The sequence below is a fragment of the Pezoporus occidentalis genome, unplaced genomic scaffold (assembly GCF_034315485.1).
Source record: "Pezoporus occidentalis ecotype Australia unplaced genomic scaffold, CSIRO_AGI_Poc_V1 ctg108, whole genome shotgun sequence".
Lineage (NCBI taxonomy): Eukaryota > Metazoa > Chordata > Aves > Psittaciformes > Psittacidae > Pezoporus > Pezoporus occidentalis.
The window spans coordinates 4,272,114-4,288,485 of record NW_026912865.1 but is presented as its reverse complement, the minus strand read 5'-3'; the positions used below and the strand labels follow the sequence as shown (position 1 = coordinate 4,288,485).

General features: G+C 57.8%; 2 protein-coding genes across 3 annotated transcripts; both read left to right on the top strand.

Annotated features, from left to right (window-relative positions):
- The first annotated feature begins 264 nt into the window (after positions 1-264).
- On the top strand, positions 265-6,176 carry PGF (placental growth factor). The gene is made up of 7 exons (XM_062624220.1): positions 265-427; positions 600-639; positions 1,245-1,441; positions 2,876-2,952; positions 4,592-4,621; positions 4,708-4,770; positions 5,527-6,176. Exons 1-7 carry the CDS (start codon positions 362-364, stop codon positions 5,546-5,548), a joined length of 495 nt encoding a protein of 164 aa, XP_062480204.1. The 5' UTR covers positions 265-361; the 3' UTR covers positions 5,549-6,176.
- Positions 6,177-9,080: 2,904 nt separating this feature from the next.
- RPS6KL1 (ribosomal protein S6 kinase like 1) lies at positions 9,081-16,201 on the top strand. 2 transcript variants are annotated; one of them, XM_062624197.1, is made up of 10 exons: positions 9,082-9,388; positions 9,707-9,831; positions 10,667-10,759; positions 11,596-11,643; positions 12,013-12,145; positions 13,413-14,165; positions 14,912-15,001; positions 15,088-15,170; positions 15,425-15,520; positions 15,638-16,201. In XM_062624197.1, the coding sequence occupies exons 1-10, from the start codon at positions 9,151-9,153 to the stop codon at positions 15,746-15,748; spliced, it is 1,770 nt and encodes a 589-aa protein (XP_062480181.1). In that variant the 5' UTR covers positions 9,082-9,150; the 3' UTR covers positions 15,749-16,201. The 2 variants fall into 2 exon arrangements, with proteins under 2 accessions (XP_062480190.1, XP_062480181.1); XM_062624206.1 differs by lacking the exon at positions 15,425-15,520 and having other exon boundaries at positions 9,081-9,388.
- The last annotated feature ends 171 nt before the right edge of the window (positions 16,202-16,372 follow it).

The window sequence follows — 16,372 nt, the reverse complement described above, 5'->3', positions numbered from 1 at the left end:
AGCCCCGACAGAGCGCCGGTGCTTCCCGCCCTCCGGGATTGCCCCTGTCACAGGCCAATCCATAGAAGCGCCGGGACAGCCCCATGGGGCAATGTCCGGTGCCGGGCACTGGCGGCGGGGGCTCCGCTGCGTCGGGGGGCACTGGCCGTCCCCGGGGCCGGGCACCTGCTCCCGCCCCGCGGCGGGGCCGGGGCGGGCGGGGGCGGGGCGGCAGCGGTGAAATAGGGCGGCTGAGGGGAGCGCGCTCCCATGGCCCGGCGGCGGCGGAGGCGGGACGGTGGGGCCGGTGGCCCGGCGGCGGGGCGGCATGCCGGGGGCGGCGGGGCGGTAGCGGCGGCGCGGAGTCGTTGCCGGAGCGGCGATGCGGCTGCTCGGTGCCTTCCTGAGGCTGCTGGTGGCCGCGACGCTGGGGGCGCCTCCTGCCCCGGTGAGAGCCGGGATGAGGGAGTGGGGTCGGGGCGGTAGCAGCCTGGCTCGGCCCGGTGCCGCTGCCCGCGGCGGCGGTGGTCGCCGGTGCAACGGCTGTCGGCGCTGGGTGGGGGGGTGGCGGTGGGTTCCCCCGTGCAGCCCAGCCAGCTCCCGCCTTTCCCTCCCTGCAGGCCCCGGAGGCGCTGGGGACCGCCAGCGCGGAGCCGGCCGGTGAGTCGACAGCGGACGGCAGCCCGTGTCCCGGCAGCGGGGGGGCGGGGGGGGGGATGCGCGCAGGGCTGGGGCGGGTTTCGGTACCGCGTGGGGCTGTTATCCCTCGTGGAGCCCCGCGGCAGCGCCCGGGCGGGCAGCGGGCAGCTCTGCCGGGACTCGGATCAGCCCGCGCTCCCCGCTTTCGGCACCCGGCACTGCCGCGGGAGCCGAAGAGGTGTGCTCCTGCCCAGGAAAACACCCTGGGCGCCGGGAGGCGGCAAGTCTGGCGCAGGGCTGCGCTCTGCTTCGGCTCCCCTCTGCTCTTCCCTCTGGGAAGCCGAAGGGACGGTTCTCTGCCGCGCTGCTGGGCAGGGAGGCGAGGGGGTAGAGCGGAGAAGGAGGAGGCAGAGCTGGTGGGCAGGTGAAGACGGAGCCCATGGCGGTGGCTGTGTCCCCGCCAGTGAGGTGATGGACTTTCTTGGCGCACAAGGGGGTCCTCTTCATCCCTGGGTGCCCGTGATGGAAGGACACCACCGCGGCTGCTGCACCTGCCCCGGCAGCGACCGGCTGGGCTCAGCCTCTCTGGGTCTCTCCTTACAGCCCCTCACCCCGGTCTCTTGCAGTCCTGACCTTTCGGGAGATCTGGAACCGTAGTTTCTGCCGGCCCCTGGAGCAGCTGGTGGACGTCATCAGCGAGTTCCCCAACGAGGTGGAGTACATTTTCAGACCCTCCTGCGTCTCCCTGCAGCGCTGTGGAGGCTGCTGTGGGGATGAGGGTCTCCGCTGTGTCCCTGTGGAAACAAGCACGGTCACCATGCAGGTAAATGCTGCTGCTGTGGCTCTGTGGCTGCACCAGGGATGTGGTGGCCTCCTGGCCAATAACTGAGAGGGTGAACTTGCAGCTTCACATCCTCCAGGCATCGTAGCAGCATGGATAGCAGGGGCAAGGCTTATTCACAACATGCCAAACCGGGAGGGTCCCACTGCCTGCTCTTTGGGCTTGTCCCTGAGGCCAGATGACATCCCTGGTGGCACTGGCCTCGCCTCCTGCTTCCTTGCCCTCAGTGTGGTCCCTCTTGCTGACTGTTGTCACCTTTCCAACCTTCCCTATCCTGCAGTGGGGTTGCGGGTGTCCCAGGTACCCATGACTCTGCCTGGTGAGGTAAAGCAGATGCTGCCCCTGAATCACAGAGAGAAGCAAGGCTCTATGTGTCAGGAGATGTCTGTGGTGGTGCTGACAGAGAGTGTGTGCTGGGGGCATGGTGAGCATGAAGGGCTGCACCAGCTACGTTTACAGCCCCCATTGTGTGAGCTGTGTGAAGTGGGGTGGGAGATCCTGGACTGCAAACATGCTGCTAGTCACCTTTTCCCAGTGTGCCAGCAGCCATTGTCCTCACACTGCAGTCCTTGCGTTGTGCTGCCAGGGATCAACCCACTCCTGCTTCAGGTAGCAGAGAAAAGCTCTGCTCTGCCCATGGATGATGGACTAGAGAGTGCCTGCAATAAATCACCAGTGAATTTGGTCCCTTGGAGGCTGAACGTGTGTTTGAAGGAAGGTTGGAGTCTCCAAAAAAGTCGCCACTGAAGTGGCGCAAGAGCTGGCATAAACAGAGGCAGCTCCCCATGCACAGGTCTCCCTCCATGGAGATGGCTGTGTGAGGGATGGCAAGGCCAGGTACTTCCACAAGAGCTACCATAGATCACAGCACTGATGAGCATACCCTGTGAAGCTCCTAGATGTCCAACCCAAACTCTGGGCTGGGTCATGGACTGACATGTAACAGGGCAAACACTGCAGCTCTGGGCTGGGAAGGCATTGTGGTAATGATTCCAGGCTCGGTGCTGTGGTAAGGAGGGGCAGGGGAAGGAGGCAACAGCAATGGGAATGGTCTGGAAAACATGAGTGTTCCCATCAGAGAAGGGACATGTGCAAAGTGGTCAAATGCATGAAAGCTCTCCACAAAGGCAGGGACACAGAAATCTCTTCTAAAGCTGAGAAATCCCAAAAACATACGGCTTAAATTACAGCCCTGAAGACACGGGGCAACACCAGCAGAGCTTCCTAAGCTGCAGGGGCGGCTGGGCCTGGCCGGTGCTGCCTGCATGTGGAGGTGGAGCCTCTGCTGCCGGAGGTGCCGGGGAACAGGTTAGACATGCGTCTGCCCGAGAGGCTGCGGTGACGAGGCAGCGCCGTGGGAGCCCTTCCAGCCCCCTCCTGCCGCTGGCTGGGAAGTAACCTTTGCTCCTCTTTCAGCTCCTGAAGATAAAGCCGAATGGGGAGGCTCCCTACGTGGAGATGGTGTTCACCGAGCACAAGCAGTGCGAGTGCAGGTAGGGACCCCCCTGGCTGGTTTTGCACCCCTGTGCCCCTCCAGCAAGAGCAACCCTGCCAGCTCACCCTGTGTGAGCTGAGGGGGGCACCCTGGCTCTGCTGGAACCCCCTTCTCCCTGCTGTCTCTGTTTCCTGGTGCTTTTGGCCCTTGCTCAGGTGCAGCCTGCACTGTACTTCTGCAGCGGCCTCCCTCCACCATGCTCTGCCTGAAGGCCAAAGCTGCTGGTGCACCTTGGCTCTGTGAGCAGCAGTGTCTGTGCCTTCCAACCCCACAGCTGCCTTGGTGTGCTTGGCATGTAATCCTCTGGTCTGTGGGTAACAGAAAGGCCGGTGGCTCTGAGGCAGGTGCCTGGTGGTGGCTCAGCAGAGACCTCCATGGCTTGCCATACCTGAGCATGACTGTGGCCCAAAGAGAAAGCTGAAGAGCTGGGCTGCCCCATCCATCCAGGGAGGCAGAGCAGTGGCTTACATCCAAACTAACAAATGAAAGCTTGAAATGTGCAGTGCCAGCCTGGTATGGATGTGCAGCACCAACCTGCCACAGACACCACCTTGGGGTGCTCACTGTTCCCAGAAGCGGTGAGAGCTCGGGCAGGATGGGGCCCCTGCCTGGGGTCTGCAGTGATTTGGGAGCCAGGAGCAGCTCTGGGGCTGCTCACAGATGGTCACTGCCACAAGTATGCTTCAACCCCACCTGCATGGGGGGGGGGGGTCCTGGCACTTGCTCTCCATCATGACCCCAGGGTGATCCAGTATTGCGAAAACTGGGGATTGAGTGTCCTGCTGGGCAGCCGTTAGACACAAGATTCTTGCCTGGAAGAAGAGCCTGAGGATCCCAGGGCTGGTATTCCCCTGCAGCTGTAAAAGCGGCTGTGCTGGAGTAGACCCAAGGCTTGTCCATTCCTACTCTGTCTCTGAAGCATCTGCTGGTGGATGCAGAAGGGAGAGTAGGAAAAGGCACATGTGTTACTTCCCCCCTCTTGCTCTGCTTCCAGCTATTTTCCGTGCAGGGAATTTCCTGAGCCTGTTGTGGTTTTCCTACCTAGGGTAACTCCCAGGGGATCTCCTACAAGCACTCGCGCAGGCTGCCTTTGAATCTCTGTAGACTTCTTGCTTCTGCAGCACCTTTTGGCTTCTCCCTAAGCTGCCTTCCATGCCTTTATAGTGCTTCCCTTTGAAATGCAGTGTGGGTGCAGTGGATGTCCTGGCCTTGGCCATCTATATTGAATGCTTAAGCCAAGTATGTTGTGGCTGTTGTCTGAGAACCACTACTGAGGCTTTGCAGCAAATCCCACATGTTACTCAGGACGTTGCATGTTGTTTAACCAGCTGAGCTATGAAAGCTGTCACTGAGAGCAGCTGAAACTGAATCTGTGCTTCCCAACCTCATGGGCAGAATGTCACTTCCCTGGGGGAGCTGCCAAAGCTGACCATCCCCCTGCCCCTCTGCTGTCTTTGTCTTCTGTCTGTCTACTGCAGTCAGTTCCTGTCTGAGGGGATGATAACATGAAAGGAAGTTGTATTTGGTCTGGTTCAAGCATGAATGATAACAGGTAGATTGTGCTGCACACTGGGGAAGCAGCCTGACAGCCAGCATTGCCCTAGTAACTGCTTCACTGTCCTTTTCCTATCCCACAGGCCCCGTCAGGACCTGATGAGGCTGGGAAGGTAAGTGATGTCAGGGGCAGTGTTACGGGCTGGGGTTGTGTGTCTCATCACACATCAGCCTTTCTTGTGGTCCTTTCCTTTCAAAGGAGAAGACCTAAGGGCCGAGGTAAGAGAAGACAAGAGAGGACGAGACGTAAAGGCTGTGAACTGTAAGTGAGCATGGGCAGGTATGGGTGGTGTCTTGTGGGTTTGTTTCTTTGGGATGAACAGCTTCATTAAGCCTTTAGGTCTTTACTGACACTGTAAGCAGTGAGGAGTTTGTGAAGAGCAGGCAGAGGAGAAAGCAGTACAGCAGGGACAATGAGTGGCTGCAGGGAAATGGGCCTCTTACTGAAGGCTCAGTAGTTTCCAGGCTCAGCTGCTCAAAGTTGGCCAGTCCCATCCAGGGTGTGGATGGATGGATGGATGGAGTTACTTGCTGGTATGTAGCTCTATCACTATCACAGACCACATTGGATTTCCTGGATCCCTAAATTTCCAGTTTTAACCTCATCCTGCTGTCAGCTGTGTCCTTCCTGCTGTCCTTGGCTGGTCATTGTTTGGGTTACTCTGCCCTTTCCCTCCTTACATTTAGCTGACTCTTCAAACCGCTTGCTGTAACAAAGCAGGCTGGACTCTCACTGCATACATTTTTGGGGTGTGGTGCCTATGGCTGACACTTCTACGTTGTATTTCCCTGTTGTTTTTTTTTCTGAAGCCTGCTGCTCAGGTCTCAGCCAGCACCTACAGACCCATTCCCCTTGCTCTTCCCTGTTAAGGGGCTGTCTGTGGTCCCTGCTGCTTTGGTTTGGTGCAGGAGGTGCTCAGCACAGAGAAGGGGGAACCTGGGGCACAGCGGGTGAGCCCAGAGGTCCTGGTGTTCCTCAGTCCCAGCAGTGCTCACCTGTGCCATGCTCTCTTTACAGATGTGGCACACCACGCAGGTAGCCTCCGCTCTGCCCCTGGCCTTGCCCCTGTTGCTTGGGTTTGAGCCAGCAGTGTCTTCCCCTGGTGTGAGGAACTTGTGGAGCTGTGTCCTGCCATGCAGCAGTGGGGAGCAGGACTCCAGCAGGGAAAAGCTAACTGGACTCTTGCCTGGCCGTGGCTGGAATGCAGCCTACAACTGAGGACCCGCTCACCCCATCTGCACCATCAGCAGCAGGACAAAAGGACCTGTGACCAGGCCTGGGGCTGAAGATGAGGAGCTCAAGCAGCATCTTGGTGTTTGAGGGCATCCTGCGGGCAATGAGGAGTGGAGCTGGTGGATGTGCTGCTGGAGCTGGCTGGGGACAGCATCATGGGGATGGGTGGAGGAGGCTTGGAGGGCTGCAGCTGCAGAACTGCTCTGTCCTGACAGTGCCCTGCAGCTGGGGAGGAAGGAAACCCGGGGCAGTCAAGACTGCAGGGCTGTATCCGTCTGAGCCTTGGCATGGGGCAGCCCAGGAGGGTGCCTGGAAAGCCCTCTTGGAGGGGAAGGAATGGGAATTGGGCTTGCCAGGGCTCCTCACATACTTGCAGCCACATCCTAGCCTTGCCCTGCTCAATAAAACCTGGTGGGGGGATGCAGGCGCTGGAATTGTGAGCACTCCTGACTGCTTCTCAGCAACTGCCTGCAGGCAGGGCTCTTCCCGTGGGCTCTGTCCCAGGCTGGAGGAGGGCAGTCCTGCCATGGCCCAGGGCTTGTCCCCAGCAGCAACTCCTGCAGCATCCAAGAGGCTGCCCTCGTTGGAGATGGGCAATCAGTGGGTCAGGACCAGGCTGCTTCCCAGGCTGGGGGATACCCATGTGCTGGAGCTCAGGTGGGTACTGGGAGACCCTTGGGGGAAATACCCTTCACCACACTGTAACATGGAGATAGTACCTCTTATTCATCATACCTCACTTGCTGTCCTGTGGCTTTCCTTCTCCCTTGTTGGGCTGATGGAAGGTTAGGGTAGGGGGTGCAGGCTGCTGTGGGCCTTCCCACCCAAGAAACATCCCACCAGGTCTCATTCACTTGGCCTGGGGGAAAGGATCATTCTGGGGTGTGGAGAGGGCTGGTGGCCCGCACCGAGGTGGCTGTGGCTGCTGCCATTTACTGCTTTCCCCACTCTGCCTGGGTCTGGCCAGCCCCTGTTTCCGTGTGCCTCTAGCAGTGCTCCTGGGGATCCTCTTATCCCCTTTCCTGTTCCTACAGGGAACTGGTGCTGGCTGCCAAATGCATCCTGTGCTGCTCCTTGCAAGTTGCACCTGGGCAGTGCCCATAGCTGGAAACCCTAAGGGCAAGCTGGACATCAGCATGCTTGTGAAGCACCCCTAGCATGGGGTTAAAACAAAATCGAGGGTTATTATTGAAAGCTTCAAGCAGAGGGCAGGAGGGCAAGATGTGCAAAGACTTCAGCATTACCATCAAACAAGGTGACCCATAGTCTATCCTGCGCTGAGGAACAAGGGAGCCTGATGCAGCAGGTGTTAGGATCCAAGGCAGCTCTTCCCCGCTTCTGACACAGCAGCCTGTAGTCAGGGCAGTCTCCCTCAGAGCTGTAATGCTGGTGCTGCTTGTGGCTGGCACAGGGCACAGGGATGTGGGGTCTGGGGCAGTGATACCCTGGGAGGAAAAGGGTGAGTGTTGGGGTGATGTGAACCTCTGTGCTGCCAGCATGCATAGACTGGATAAGTTGTGCCCGTGCAGCTGGGCGTATCTTCCAGGAAGCTTCTCCTTGGCTGCTTCATGGATGAGGGGAACTTGCTGTTCCCCTTCCTATGCCACTCAGGGGCCATGTGGGCCATGTGGCATCCAACTGCAATGGCCAGTCCTGGTCTGTGCAGGCTCTCCCCACACTCACATGCTGTTTCAGCCTGGCTGGTTGCACTTTGAGGCTAAGGAGAAGTGTGCAGCACTTGGGGGATTTACATGATGGTTTCTGCATTGGTTTTAACAGTAAAAGTTTTACCACAGTAGTATTAAACCTTTAAAAAAGAAGTTACATAAACCCGAGGATGTTAATTAATAAAAGTAAGCTTGTCAAGAGTAGTGATTAAGGTTAAAAAATAATTCAAATGAACTCCTGCCCAACAGCTTCTGGTATTTGGCATCACTTCTTTGGCTGCTGCTTGGCAGTGAGCGTTTTCAGGCATGGAGTGTTGGGGTGCACACTAAGGACCTGGATGCCTGGGAGGGATGTGGCTGTCCTGCTGCAGCAGTGATGAAAGAATCAGCTCTGGCAGGGCAGGAGCAGGAGAAGTTACTGCCAGCATGGGAGGTTTGGGAGCTGCATCTCCAGGTGTTGGGGCTCCCTCCAGCTCCAGGGGGTGTTTCAATGTGGCTTCACTGGCAAGTGAAGGCCCCTGTGTGTCCCTGATGGAGGGGAGAGGGCTGGCACCCTCCTAGTCCCAGGGACTTCCAGTCAGGCATTGCAGGCATTGTTGACATGAGGGTCAGGTTGAGGCCCTGCTGCTCTGAGGAGAATGGGGCTCCTGGCCCTTGAGTCTTGTGGCCAGCACCCATTCACCCACCTGAGCGGACCAGCAACTGTCTGCCTGTCCTTGCTCTGTGCTGCTAGAGCGGGGGATAATTACACCCTTTGACCTGCTGGCCACGCTTCTTTTGATGCAACACAGCGTACAGTTGGCTTTCTGGGCTGTGAGTGCACATTGCCAGGTCATGTTGAGTTTCTCATCAGCAATACCCCCAAGTCCTTCTCCTCAGGGCTGCTCTCAATCCATTCTCAGTTCCAGGTGCACGACCTTGTACTTGGCCTTGTTGGACTTCATGAGGCTCACATGGTCCTACCAGCCTGTCAATGCCCTTCTCTTTGGCATCCCTTCTCTCCCCAGCATGTCAACCACACCACACAGCTCGATGTCATTGGTAAACCTGTTGATGGTGCACTCAGTCCCACTGTCTGTGTTACCGACAAGCAGCGCTGGTTCCAATACCGACCTTTGAGGAAAACTACCCGTCACGGATCGCTTAGGCATTAGTGCATTTGTGCTAGCTCTCCCCCCTCCATAGATCTGAAATAAGTACGTAAAACTGAATGGGCCTGCGGGAGTTGGTACAATGGACAGCCAAGAGCCCAGGGCTTTGGAACAATGACACCCACCTGCAGGATGCAGGTCAAAAAGAATCACCCGTGGCCTGCGATGGGAAATGATGGGTGGGTCAGCAGGGAGCTGCTGAAACAGGCACACCAGGTAAAGGCAAAGCCTATTTAAAGCGCAACTAATTACGTGTTATGGGAGGAAGGAAATACGGTGGCAAAGGCAGTGCTGAATGAACAACGGGAGCTTTGTTAATTAAGGACAATTAACGGTGAATAACGACGGCAGTGGAGCAAGCGGAGCGGCGGCGCTCACCGCACCTCAACCCAACGGTGAGGGCCCGGCCTCGGGGCGGTACAGCAGCGGGACCCGGTCCGGTCCGGGACCGCAGGTGCCGCGCCGGGGAGGGTGGGGGGTGATGACTTCATCCGCAGCGAATCAGCGCCGTTCCGGGGCCGCGGCCCCGCCCCTCCCTCCCTCCCCGCCCGCCGGAGGATGCTGCCGGTCCCTGTCTCCGGTGCGGGACCATGAGCCGGGCGGAGGCCGAGCCCTGCTCCCGGGCGCTGGCGCAGGCCCGCGTCTACCTGGGCCAGCTGCGGAGCCGCGTCTCGCCGGCGGGCCCGGAGGGCGGCGGGCGCCGGGATTACCTGGTGGAGGCGGCGCGGCAGCTGCGGCTGGCGCTGGAGCGCGACGTCAGCGAGGACTACGAGGAGGCCTTCAACCACTACCAGAACGGCGTGGACGTGCTGCTCCGCGGGGTGCAGGGTGCGTGAGGCCTCCCCGGAGGGGAACTGGGGCATCCATCCGGGGAGAGCAACCAGGGACCGGGGCATCCCTCCAGGGATTGCGGCCATGGGGGCCAGTGATCCCTACTGGGAGAAGGCTGGGGGGAACCACGGCATTTCTCCGGGGAATGTGTCAATGGGACCAGGGCATCCCTCCTGGAAGCATAGCAATGGGACAGGGCGTCCTTCTGGGGAGCGTGACCACCGGGGCATCCCTCTGGGGAGCGTGGCCAGGGGACCAGGGCACACCGCTGGGGAGCATGCAGCCTCTCATGCCCGCCCTCTGCACTGCCCGCAGTTGACCCCAACAAGGAGCGCCGGGAGGCCGTGAAGCGGAAGATCACACAGTACCTGAGGCGTGCAGAGGAAATCTTCAACTGCCACCTCCAGCGGGCTGCAGAGGGCAGCAACCCCGCCGCCACGGTGAGGGGCTGGCTTGGGGTGGAGTTGGGTGGGATGGCAGCGGATCTGTGGCACTGGGACACCTGGGACACACACACACACATAAAGCAGCCCCAGTGAGCCTCTTTGACTGCCTCTGCCAGATGCCACCATAAGGTGGTGTAGATAAAATGGCAGACATGTCAGCTGCAGTGTCCTGGCATGCTGGTGGCTGTGAGGGAACTGACAGCCCTTCACCCTGCCTGGGTCAAAGAGCTGAGGTGTGCCTAGCTTGTCTGGGGTGCTCCCAGGACCCCCACCCTCTGGGGTGTACGTTTAGCTTGTTGCCACCATAATGAAAATGGCCATTTTTGGTTGGACTGAAGCTGCCGGGGGGAACCACCTTGTAATGTATTAAAAATATTGTCTTTCCCATCATTGTTCCCTTCTGGATTGGAAACTAAAGAGGGCTCCTTGCTGCACTGTGGAAGGAGGTGATTAATGAAGTGAGAAGGCAGTGAGGCAGGTAGAGTTGGGGCCTGGTGAGAAGGATGAGGGGAGAAAGGCAACTTCCTTCCATATCCATACAGATCTCCTTAGTGCTGAAGCAGTCTCTGTCCAGGTCCAAATTTTGGAGTGATTTTGCATCTGCTGCAGGTGCAAGCTTTCCCTGGAAACTTCAGAAATCCAGGAGCTGGCCAGGAAAATGGTCCAGCTGATGTTAGGGATCAACCATGGCCATGGGAGCATTGCCTCTGAATGTTGACCAGCCTGGCAGTATTGCTGCCTTCCCTGGAAAATGCAGGGACTTCTCCTACCCGCTGCCACGGACAGTAACATTTCTATGTCCCTCATGCTCTTCTCTCACTGCCTGCAGGGTTACAGCAGCCTGCGCTTCCGGCCCATCAGGACCCTGAGCTCAGCAGTGGAGAACCTGAGACGGTGCAAGGTGGTGGGAGTGATCGATAAGGTAACGACTCAACCTGGAACTGGGGAGGTGAGGCTGGGCCTGCACCAGTGTGAGCTGGATCGTCCTGGCAGCCGGGGTGGGGGTGCTGGGACCCTGCACACCCACCAAGGAGCATGAGGGTATACATCCACACCATTCCCACCAAGGAAAATTGGCAGGCAAGGATGCAAGGCCCTTTAGGAGTTAGCTGGAAAATCTGTTAATGTCCCCATTACTTCTGCTTACCAGAGCTCCCAAGATATTCACAAGGAGATTAATGCACCCAGTTCTTTCCCATGTATGGAATTGTGCTTGATGCCTAGGTACCTCAATGGTGGACTCCTATGGACAATTTAGACTTCCACAGAAGACAAGCTATTTGCATGAATAAACTAATTAGTAGCTCGTGCTCTTGGAGCAAAGATGCCAGGCTTACCGTCTCCATGCACATACTGACACACTGCTCTGCTCTGTGTTCACACATCTCAGTTTGTGAGGGCTGATGTGGTCCTCCTGTCCTGTCCTGTCCTGTCCTGTCCTGTCCAGGTGCAGGTGGGTAGCTCAGCACACCTCACATAGCCCACCAGGAGCAGCATGAAGCCCTCCTTTGTGAAGGAAGCAAAAGTGGTATGGGAGCCACCTCTTGGTTTTATTAACTTTCTGCTGCATGGCTGCCTCATTGCTGACAACCTGTGGTTTGTCTTTCAAGAGCAGGGGTTTGAGCACACCAAACTTCTCTAGCTGGGTAGGAGTTTGTTTCAGTTCCAGAGCTGAGTCCCTTGGGCCATTCCTGTAGGCTGTGTGTTGGGGCGGGAGCAGTCACTGTTTCCGACCACCATTGTATATACCACTCCCAGGTGCAGATCGTCCAGGATCCTGCCACTGGTGCGACCTTTATACTTAAGGTAGGTGCTTTCAGTTTCATCTTCCTGCTTGTCCCTGTCCTGGCAGAGCCTCCTTGCCCAAGTAGATGCCTGGGGCAGGTGGGATGACCAAAAAATAGCAGCTCAGAGAGGTGGTGAAGGAAATTCATGTTCATAAAGCTTCCATAAGTGAAGTGGTTCTCCTCAGTCATCTGTTTCTCTGCCTTGTAATGCTGCCAGCCAAGCCTTATGACCATGTGAATCTGGGCCAGTCCCTGAAACAGATCATGGGTGAGGTGGGCAAGGTGTGCTTAGTACAAGTCATAGGGCATGCTACCTTTTTGGCTGGCCTCCTGCCCTGCCATGTGCTAGGTTGCAGGGAGTCCCTACCATCTACTTGTACCTCCTCAGAGCCTCCCCAAATCCCATATTGAGACCCGTGAGCGACAGACCATCATCCCTCATGGGGTCCCCTTCATGGTCAAGCTGTTGTGCTACTCTGTGAGCGAGGACTCCATCTTCCTCCACCTGGAGCACGTGCAGGGTGAGTGGGGACAGCATTGCTTTCCGTCCGTGAGGCATCCTGCTCTTACCCCCAGTCTCCCTTTCTTTAAAATCTCAAATATATTTCTCCTGCTGCTTTGGGGCTGGTTTTTATAGTGACAGCACGAGCTGTCTTATTCATAGATAGGTGGTGGGTATCAGGGCTTGGAGACATCGGGGAAGGAGCTGCTCTGCTGTACTGGGGATTTTGGGGGGTTGGTAAGAGCTGACTGGGGAAGTGAACTAGAAATGGGCCTGTAGAGACCTACAAGGAGAAAGGGGGTGCGTGTGTTATATGGAAACTAGCCTTAAGGACAACTGACTCCCATGGGAGGGAAAGGTCATGCATTGAGGTAAAGGGGTTCATGGGGACCAGAGTCTTAAAAAGAAAAATGTCTTCATTTTACTGGCATTGTTTGACCATGACAGGAGGCTGATAGAGGAGAACCAAATGAGGTGATTCACTGGGCTGGTGTAGAACAAAACAATCTTTTTCTAAGAGCTTTATAAAACTTTTTTGTTTTGTCATAAAAGAAGAGGTCACACTGGCTTTTGAGTTCATACCAAAGAGAGGAAATGGAGAACTGGGGCATAAAGGGGTTCTGGTACAACATGGAGGTAAACTTGAGGCTTGTCCCAGATCCTCGTAAAGAAGTTTGATAATGTGGAGGTTTGTCCCAAGAAGCTGCTTCACTCTCTGCTGGTTCAATGGATGTGTAGAGAGCAGCAGCTGGAGTCCAGCAATGACAAATGCAGGCTGATGTGCTGGAGAACAGCCTCAATCCTTGTGCACTCCGGTAGGATGAATTTGCAGACAGCAGCTGAGTGTAGTGAGGTTGGGAAGCCCTGGCACGGTGCTGCGGGCTCAGGGTTCGCTGCTCTCTGGCTCATCGCTGACCCATGGGCTCTGCGCTGTGTGGTGGGAGCTCTCTGGCACCTCCGTCACACAGGAGGAAAATGGGGATGGCAGTGGGGTCAAGGGCATGTATTAACATGTGGTGGAAGTGGTAGAGCTGGAATCAAGGAGACTGTGTAGGATGGGCAGCAGGGCTGCTACAGTGGTGTGCTAGGTCCCAGGGGAGGTTGAACATGGTGTGTGCGTGTATTCTGCATGGACTTGAGCTCTGCTGCAGGGGCGATTAATGATGCTTGACCATGTCCCCAGTGTGTGGACCATGGCCTGTCCCTGTCCCTGAACTGGCTGTGTCTGCAGAGGGGGAACCAGGGATGCTTTCTGCCTGTTACTTGTTCTCCTCTCTGCTTTCCAGGAGAGACACTGTGGTCTCACCTCCGCTCCAAGTACCACGTCCAGCAGGGCTCTGCAGATTCAAGCACTGCTCAAGCCCTCAGGGACCTTGGCAGGGAGGACGGTGTGGGAAGCTCCCAGAGCAGCAGCCAAGTCTCCATCTTCTCTGCTCGGACAGGCAGTGGTTTCCCAGGCTCCACAACCCACCGAGTACCGGGAAACACTGACGCTTCACCCCCTCGGGAGCAGACTCCCATCCCCACGGACCGTGTTCCAGCAGCACCAGCCAAAGGCCCCAGCCACCTCACCAGCCACGGCCCGGTCATCTACCCCTGGGACTCCCTAACCAGCAGCACCGGCTGTGTGTCAGAGAGAGCAGCCTCCCAGCCAGGCCCCCGGCTCCCCCAGCCTGTACTGAACACTGCGAGAGGGGCCCAGCCGTCACCTCAGCAGGTGCCTGAGGTCCCTGGGGCTCGGTCCCTCCTGACCTCGGGTCGGAGGCAGCTTCGTGCAGGATTTGCTCCGCCCGGCTCTGTGCAGCCCCGCGGGCCTGGCCCGGTGGCGCGGGAAGCCTACGGAGGGCTGGGCCAGCAGCCGCCATCAGAACAGTGCCGGGCTTTGGCTTCCTGGGGGCAGGGGCGCAGGGCATGGGCCGTGCGGGAGGAGCAGGTGCGGCTCTGGGCAGCTGAAATCCTCCTGGCCCTGGAGGGGCTTCACCAGCAGGGCGTGCTGTGCCGAGACCTCAACCCCAGGAACCTGCTGCTCGATGCGGCGGGTAGGTAGTGCGAGGCTGCTGCCTGGAAGGAGGAGGTTGGCTTCCCCGCTGGGAGACTGCCGTTTGCTCCATTTCCAGGGCACATGGGCTTCCTTCGGTTTGCCTTGTGGGAGGCGGGGAGCCTGGGGAGGTTTGGGTGTCTCTGAGCCTGGAAATGTGGTCGTGGTTGGGATTTCCAAGCAGTTACAAGACTTGGCTCTGCAGCGAGAGAGTCGGGGGCCGTAGCCACAGGAATGCATTGCCCCTGCGCCCAATTAGGGGCTGGCTGCTGGGAAATCCCAGCATGGGCAAGACAGATGAAATCAGCTGAGCTGTGCCTGAGGTTAGTGGAACTGCAGTTCTTCCCTGCTTGTAGTTACGATTGGGTGTTTTGGAGCTGCCTCATCACTGGGAGCCACGGGTACCACTGTCAGAGCAAGTTCCTGCTCAGCTGGTAACACCTGGGGCAAACTGCAGAGGCACAAATTGCTTGGGAAAAGAAAAATGCAGGAAGCTTTGCAAGGGTCAAGTTATCCCCTCACCCCCCTAAGAGATGACTCTTTCCTCACTACAGCCTGTACTGAGGTCTGTGGGCTTGCTTGGGCAAGCACTGGGAGTCCAGGGGATGTGCAGTGCCTCTGTGCTCAGGGCACGGCAGGGGCCCTGCCTGTTCCCAGTTGCTGGGATAGTGCTTGGCTTTGTGCTCCAACCAAAGTCCCTGGCTTTGTGCTAATTGCCCTGCTTTTGCCTCTGGTGCTGCCTTGTAGGTCACATCCGTCTCACCTTCTTTGGCCAGTGGACAGAGGTGGAGCCCCAGTGCTGCAGCCAGGCCCGGGAACAGCTGTACAGTGCCCCAGGTAAGGGCAGCAGGAGGTGCCCTGCACAGTGCAGCCACTGGTGCTCCCTGCCTCCAGCTCTAACGCCTCTCTGGCTCTTTCTGCAGAAGTTGGGGGGATTGCAGAGCCCACTGAAGCAGCTGACTGCTGGAGCTTTGGCTCTCTCTTGTATGAGCTGCTGACAGGAGTGGTAAGAGGCAGAGGAGCTGTGCAAGGAGAGGGGAGGAGGAGGTGATGCTGTAGCTCAAGGGCTCCCTGCCATGCAGGTACCAGGAGGGTGCCAGGTTGCTTCAGGCATGAGATTCCAAGTGCCTGTGCCTGGTCTCGGGGTGTTCAGGGCCCTGGATTTTAAATCCTGCTGTGTAGGACTGGGGATGCATGGCCATGAGGGTACTCCTACCCTCCTCAGTGCCTCTGCTCACCATCACCCTCTGTTTCCTGCAGCCGCTGTCCCAAAACCACCCTTCAGGGATTCAACCTCACACCCAGTTGCATGTGCCAGAGGGGCTCAGCCTGGCTGCTACCTCACTGCTCACAGAGGTGAAGGGCTTGAGTGGCTGGGAGGGAGGACAGGGCTACTAGCTACTGTCCAGCCTGGGTCACTTTTCCAGAGTCCCCTCTCTCCTCATCCTGCTGTCCCATCCTCTTTCTCTGCAGCTCCTGCAGTACAACCCAAAGCAGCGCTTGGGCTCTGGAGGAGGTGGCATGGCAAAGCTGAAGTCCCACTCCTTCTTCAGCACTATCCTGTGGAACAAGCTGGTGGGCTAGGCAGGCCGTCCCTCCTGTGGAGAGCTGCGCACAGCCACTGTCCCTGGTGGCACCGGGAGCTCTGCCTGCAGGGGCTGCCCTGGGGAGGGCTACACATAAGGTTTTGCAGCCTTACATGTTGTCTCTGCCTGTGTTTGTTGGTGTCTCCAAGGAGGCTGTGGTCTGGGCCTGGCTGTCTTCTCCTCCAGGTCCTCCCTGGTGGAAAAGGGAGCCCAGGTGCTCACCCCTGGAGAAAGGCCATGTGCCCTTTTTCTGGGGCACCCCTTGCTCAGCTTAGCACCGTGCCCCAGGGCTCCTCACTACAGTTTTTATCTCTGCTCCTACCACAGTGACCCCCCGTTGCCCTGTTATATTTTGTGGCTTCCACGTGCATCACCTCTGGGCCCTGCTGGCTGGAGCCCAAGCCTGGGGCCTGCCCATCCCTGACTGCATGTGTGTGTGGGTGGTGCCTGCTGTGGGAGGGAGTCTCTGCACTTCTCCTCCAGCCCTCTGAGGAAAATAAACCACTTGTTATTGCTTGCAGAAGTGTCCTTTTGTTTCTGACCTAGATGAGCCAGGCCTGGGCCCAGTGTGCTGACTGAGGGAGAGCCCCAGATCTGTTCTCAAACCTACTCTGAGCCCTGG

Excerpts from the sequence above, each read along its gene's own strand:
- PGF (XM_062624220.1), top strand. The coding sequence starts at position 362 with ATGCGGCTGCTCGGTGCCTTCCTGAGGCTGCTGGTGGCCGCGACGCTG. Across the intron at positions 4,622-4,707 it reads GACCTGATGAGGCTGGGAAG|GAGAAGACCTAAGGGCCGAG; the intron begins GTAAGTGATGTC and ends TTCCTTTCAAAG. Across the intron at positions 4,771-5,526 it reads AGACGTAAAGGCTGTGAACT|ATGTGGCACACCACGCAGGT; the intron begins GTAAGTGAGCAT and ends CTCTCTTTACAG.
- RPS6KL1 (XM_062624197.1), top strand. The coding sequence starts at position 9,151 with ATGAGCCGGGCGGAGGCCGAGCCCTGCTCCCGGGCGCTGGCGCAGGCC. Across the intron at positions 9,832-10,666 it reads GCAGCAACCCCGCCGCCACG|GGTTACAGCAGCCTGCGCTT; the intron begins GTGAGGGGCTGG and ends CACTGCCTGCAG. Across the intron at positions 14,166-14,911 it reads CCTGCTGCTCGATGCGGCGG|GTCACATCCGTCTCACCTTC; the intron begins GTAGGTAGTGCG and ends GCTGCCTTGTAG.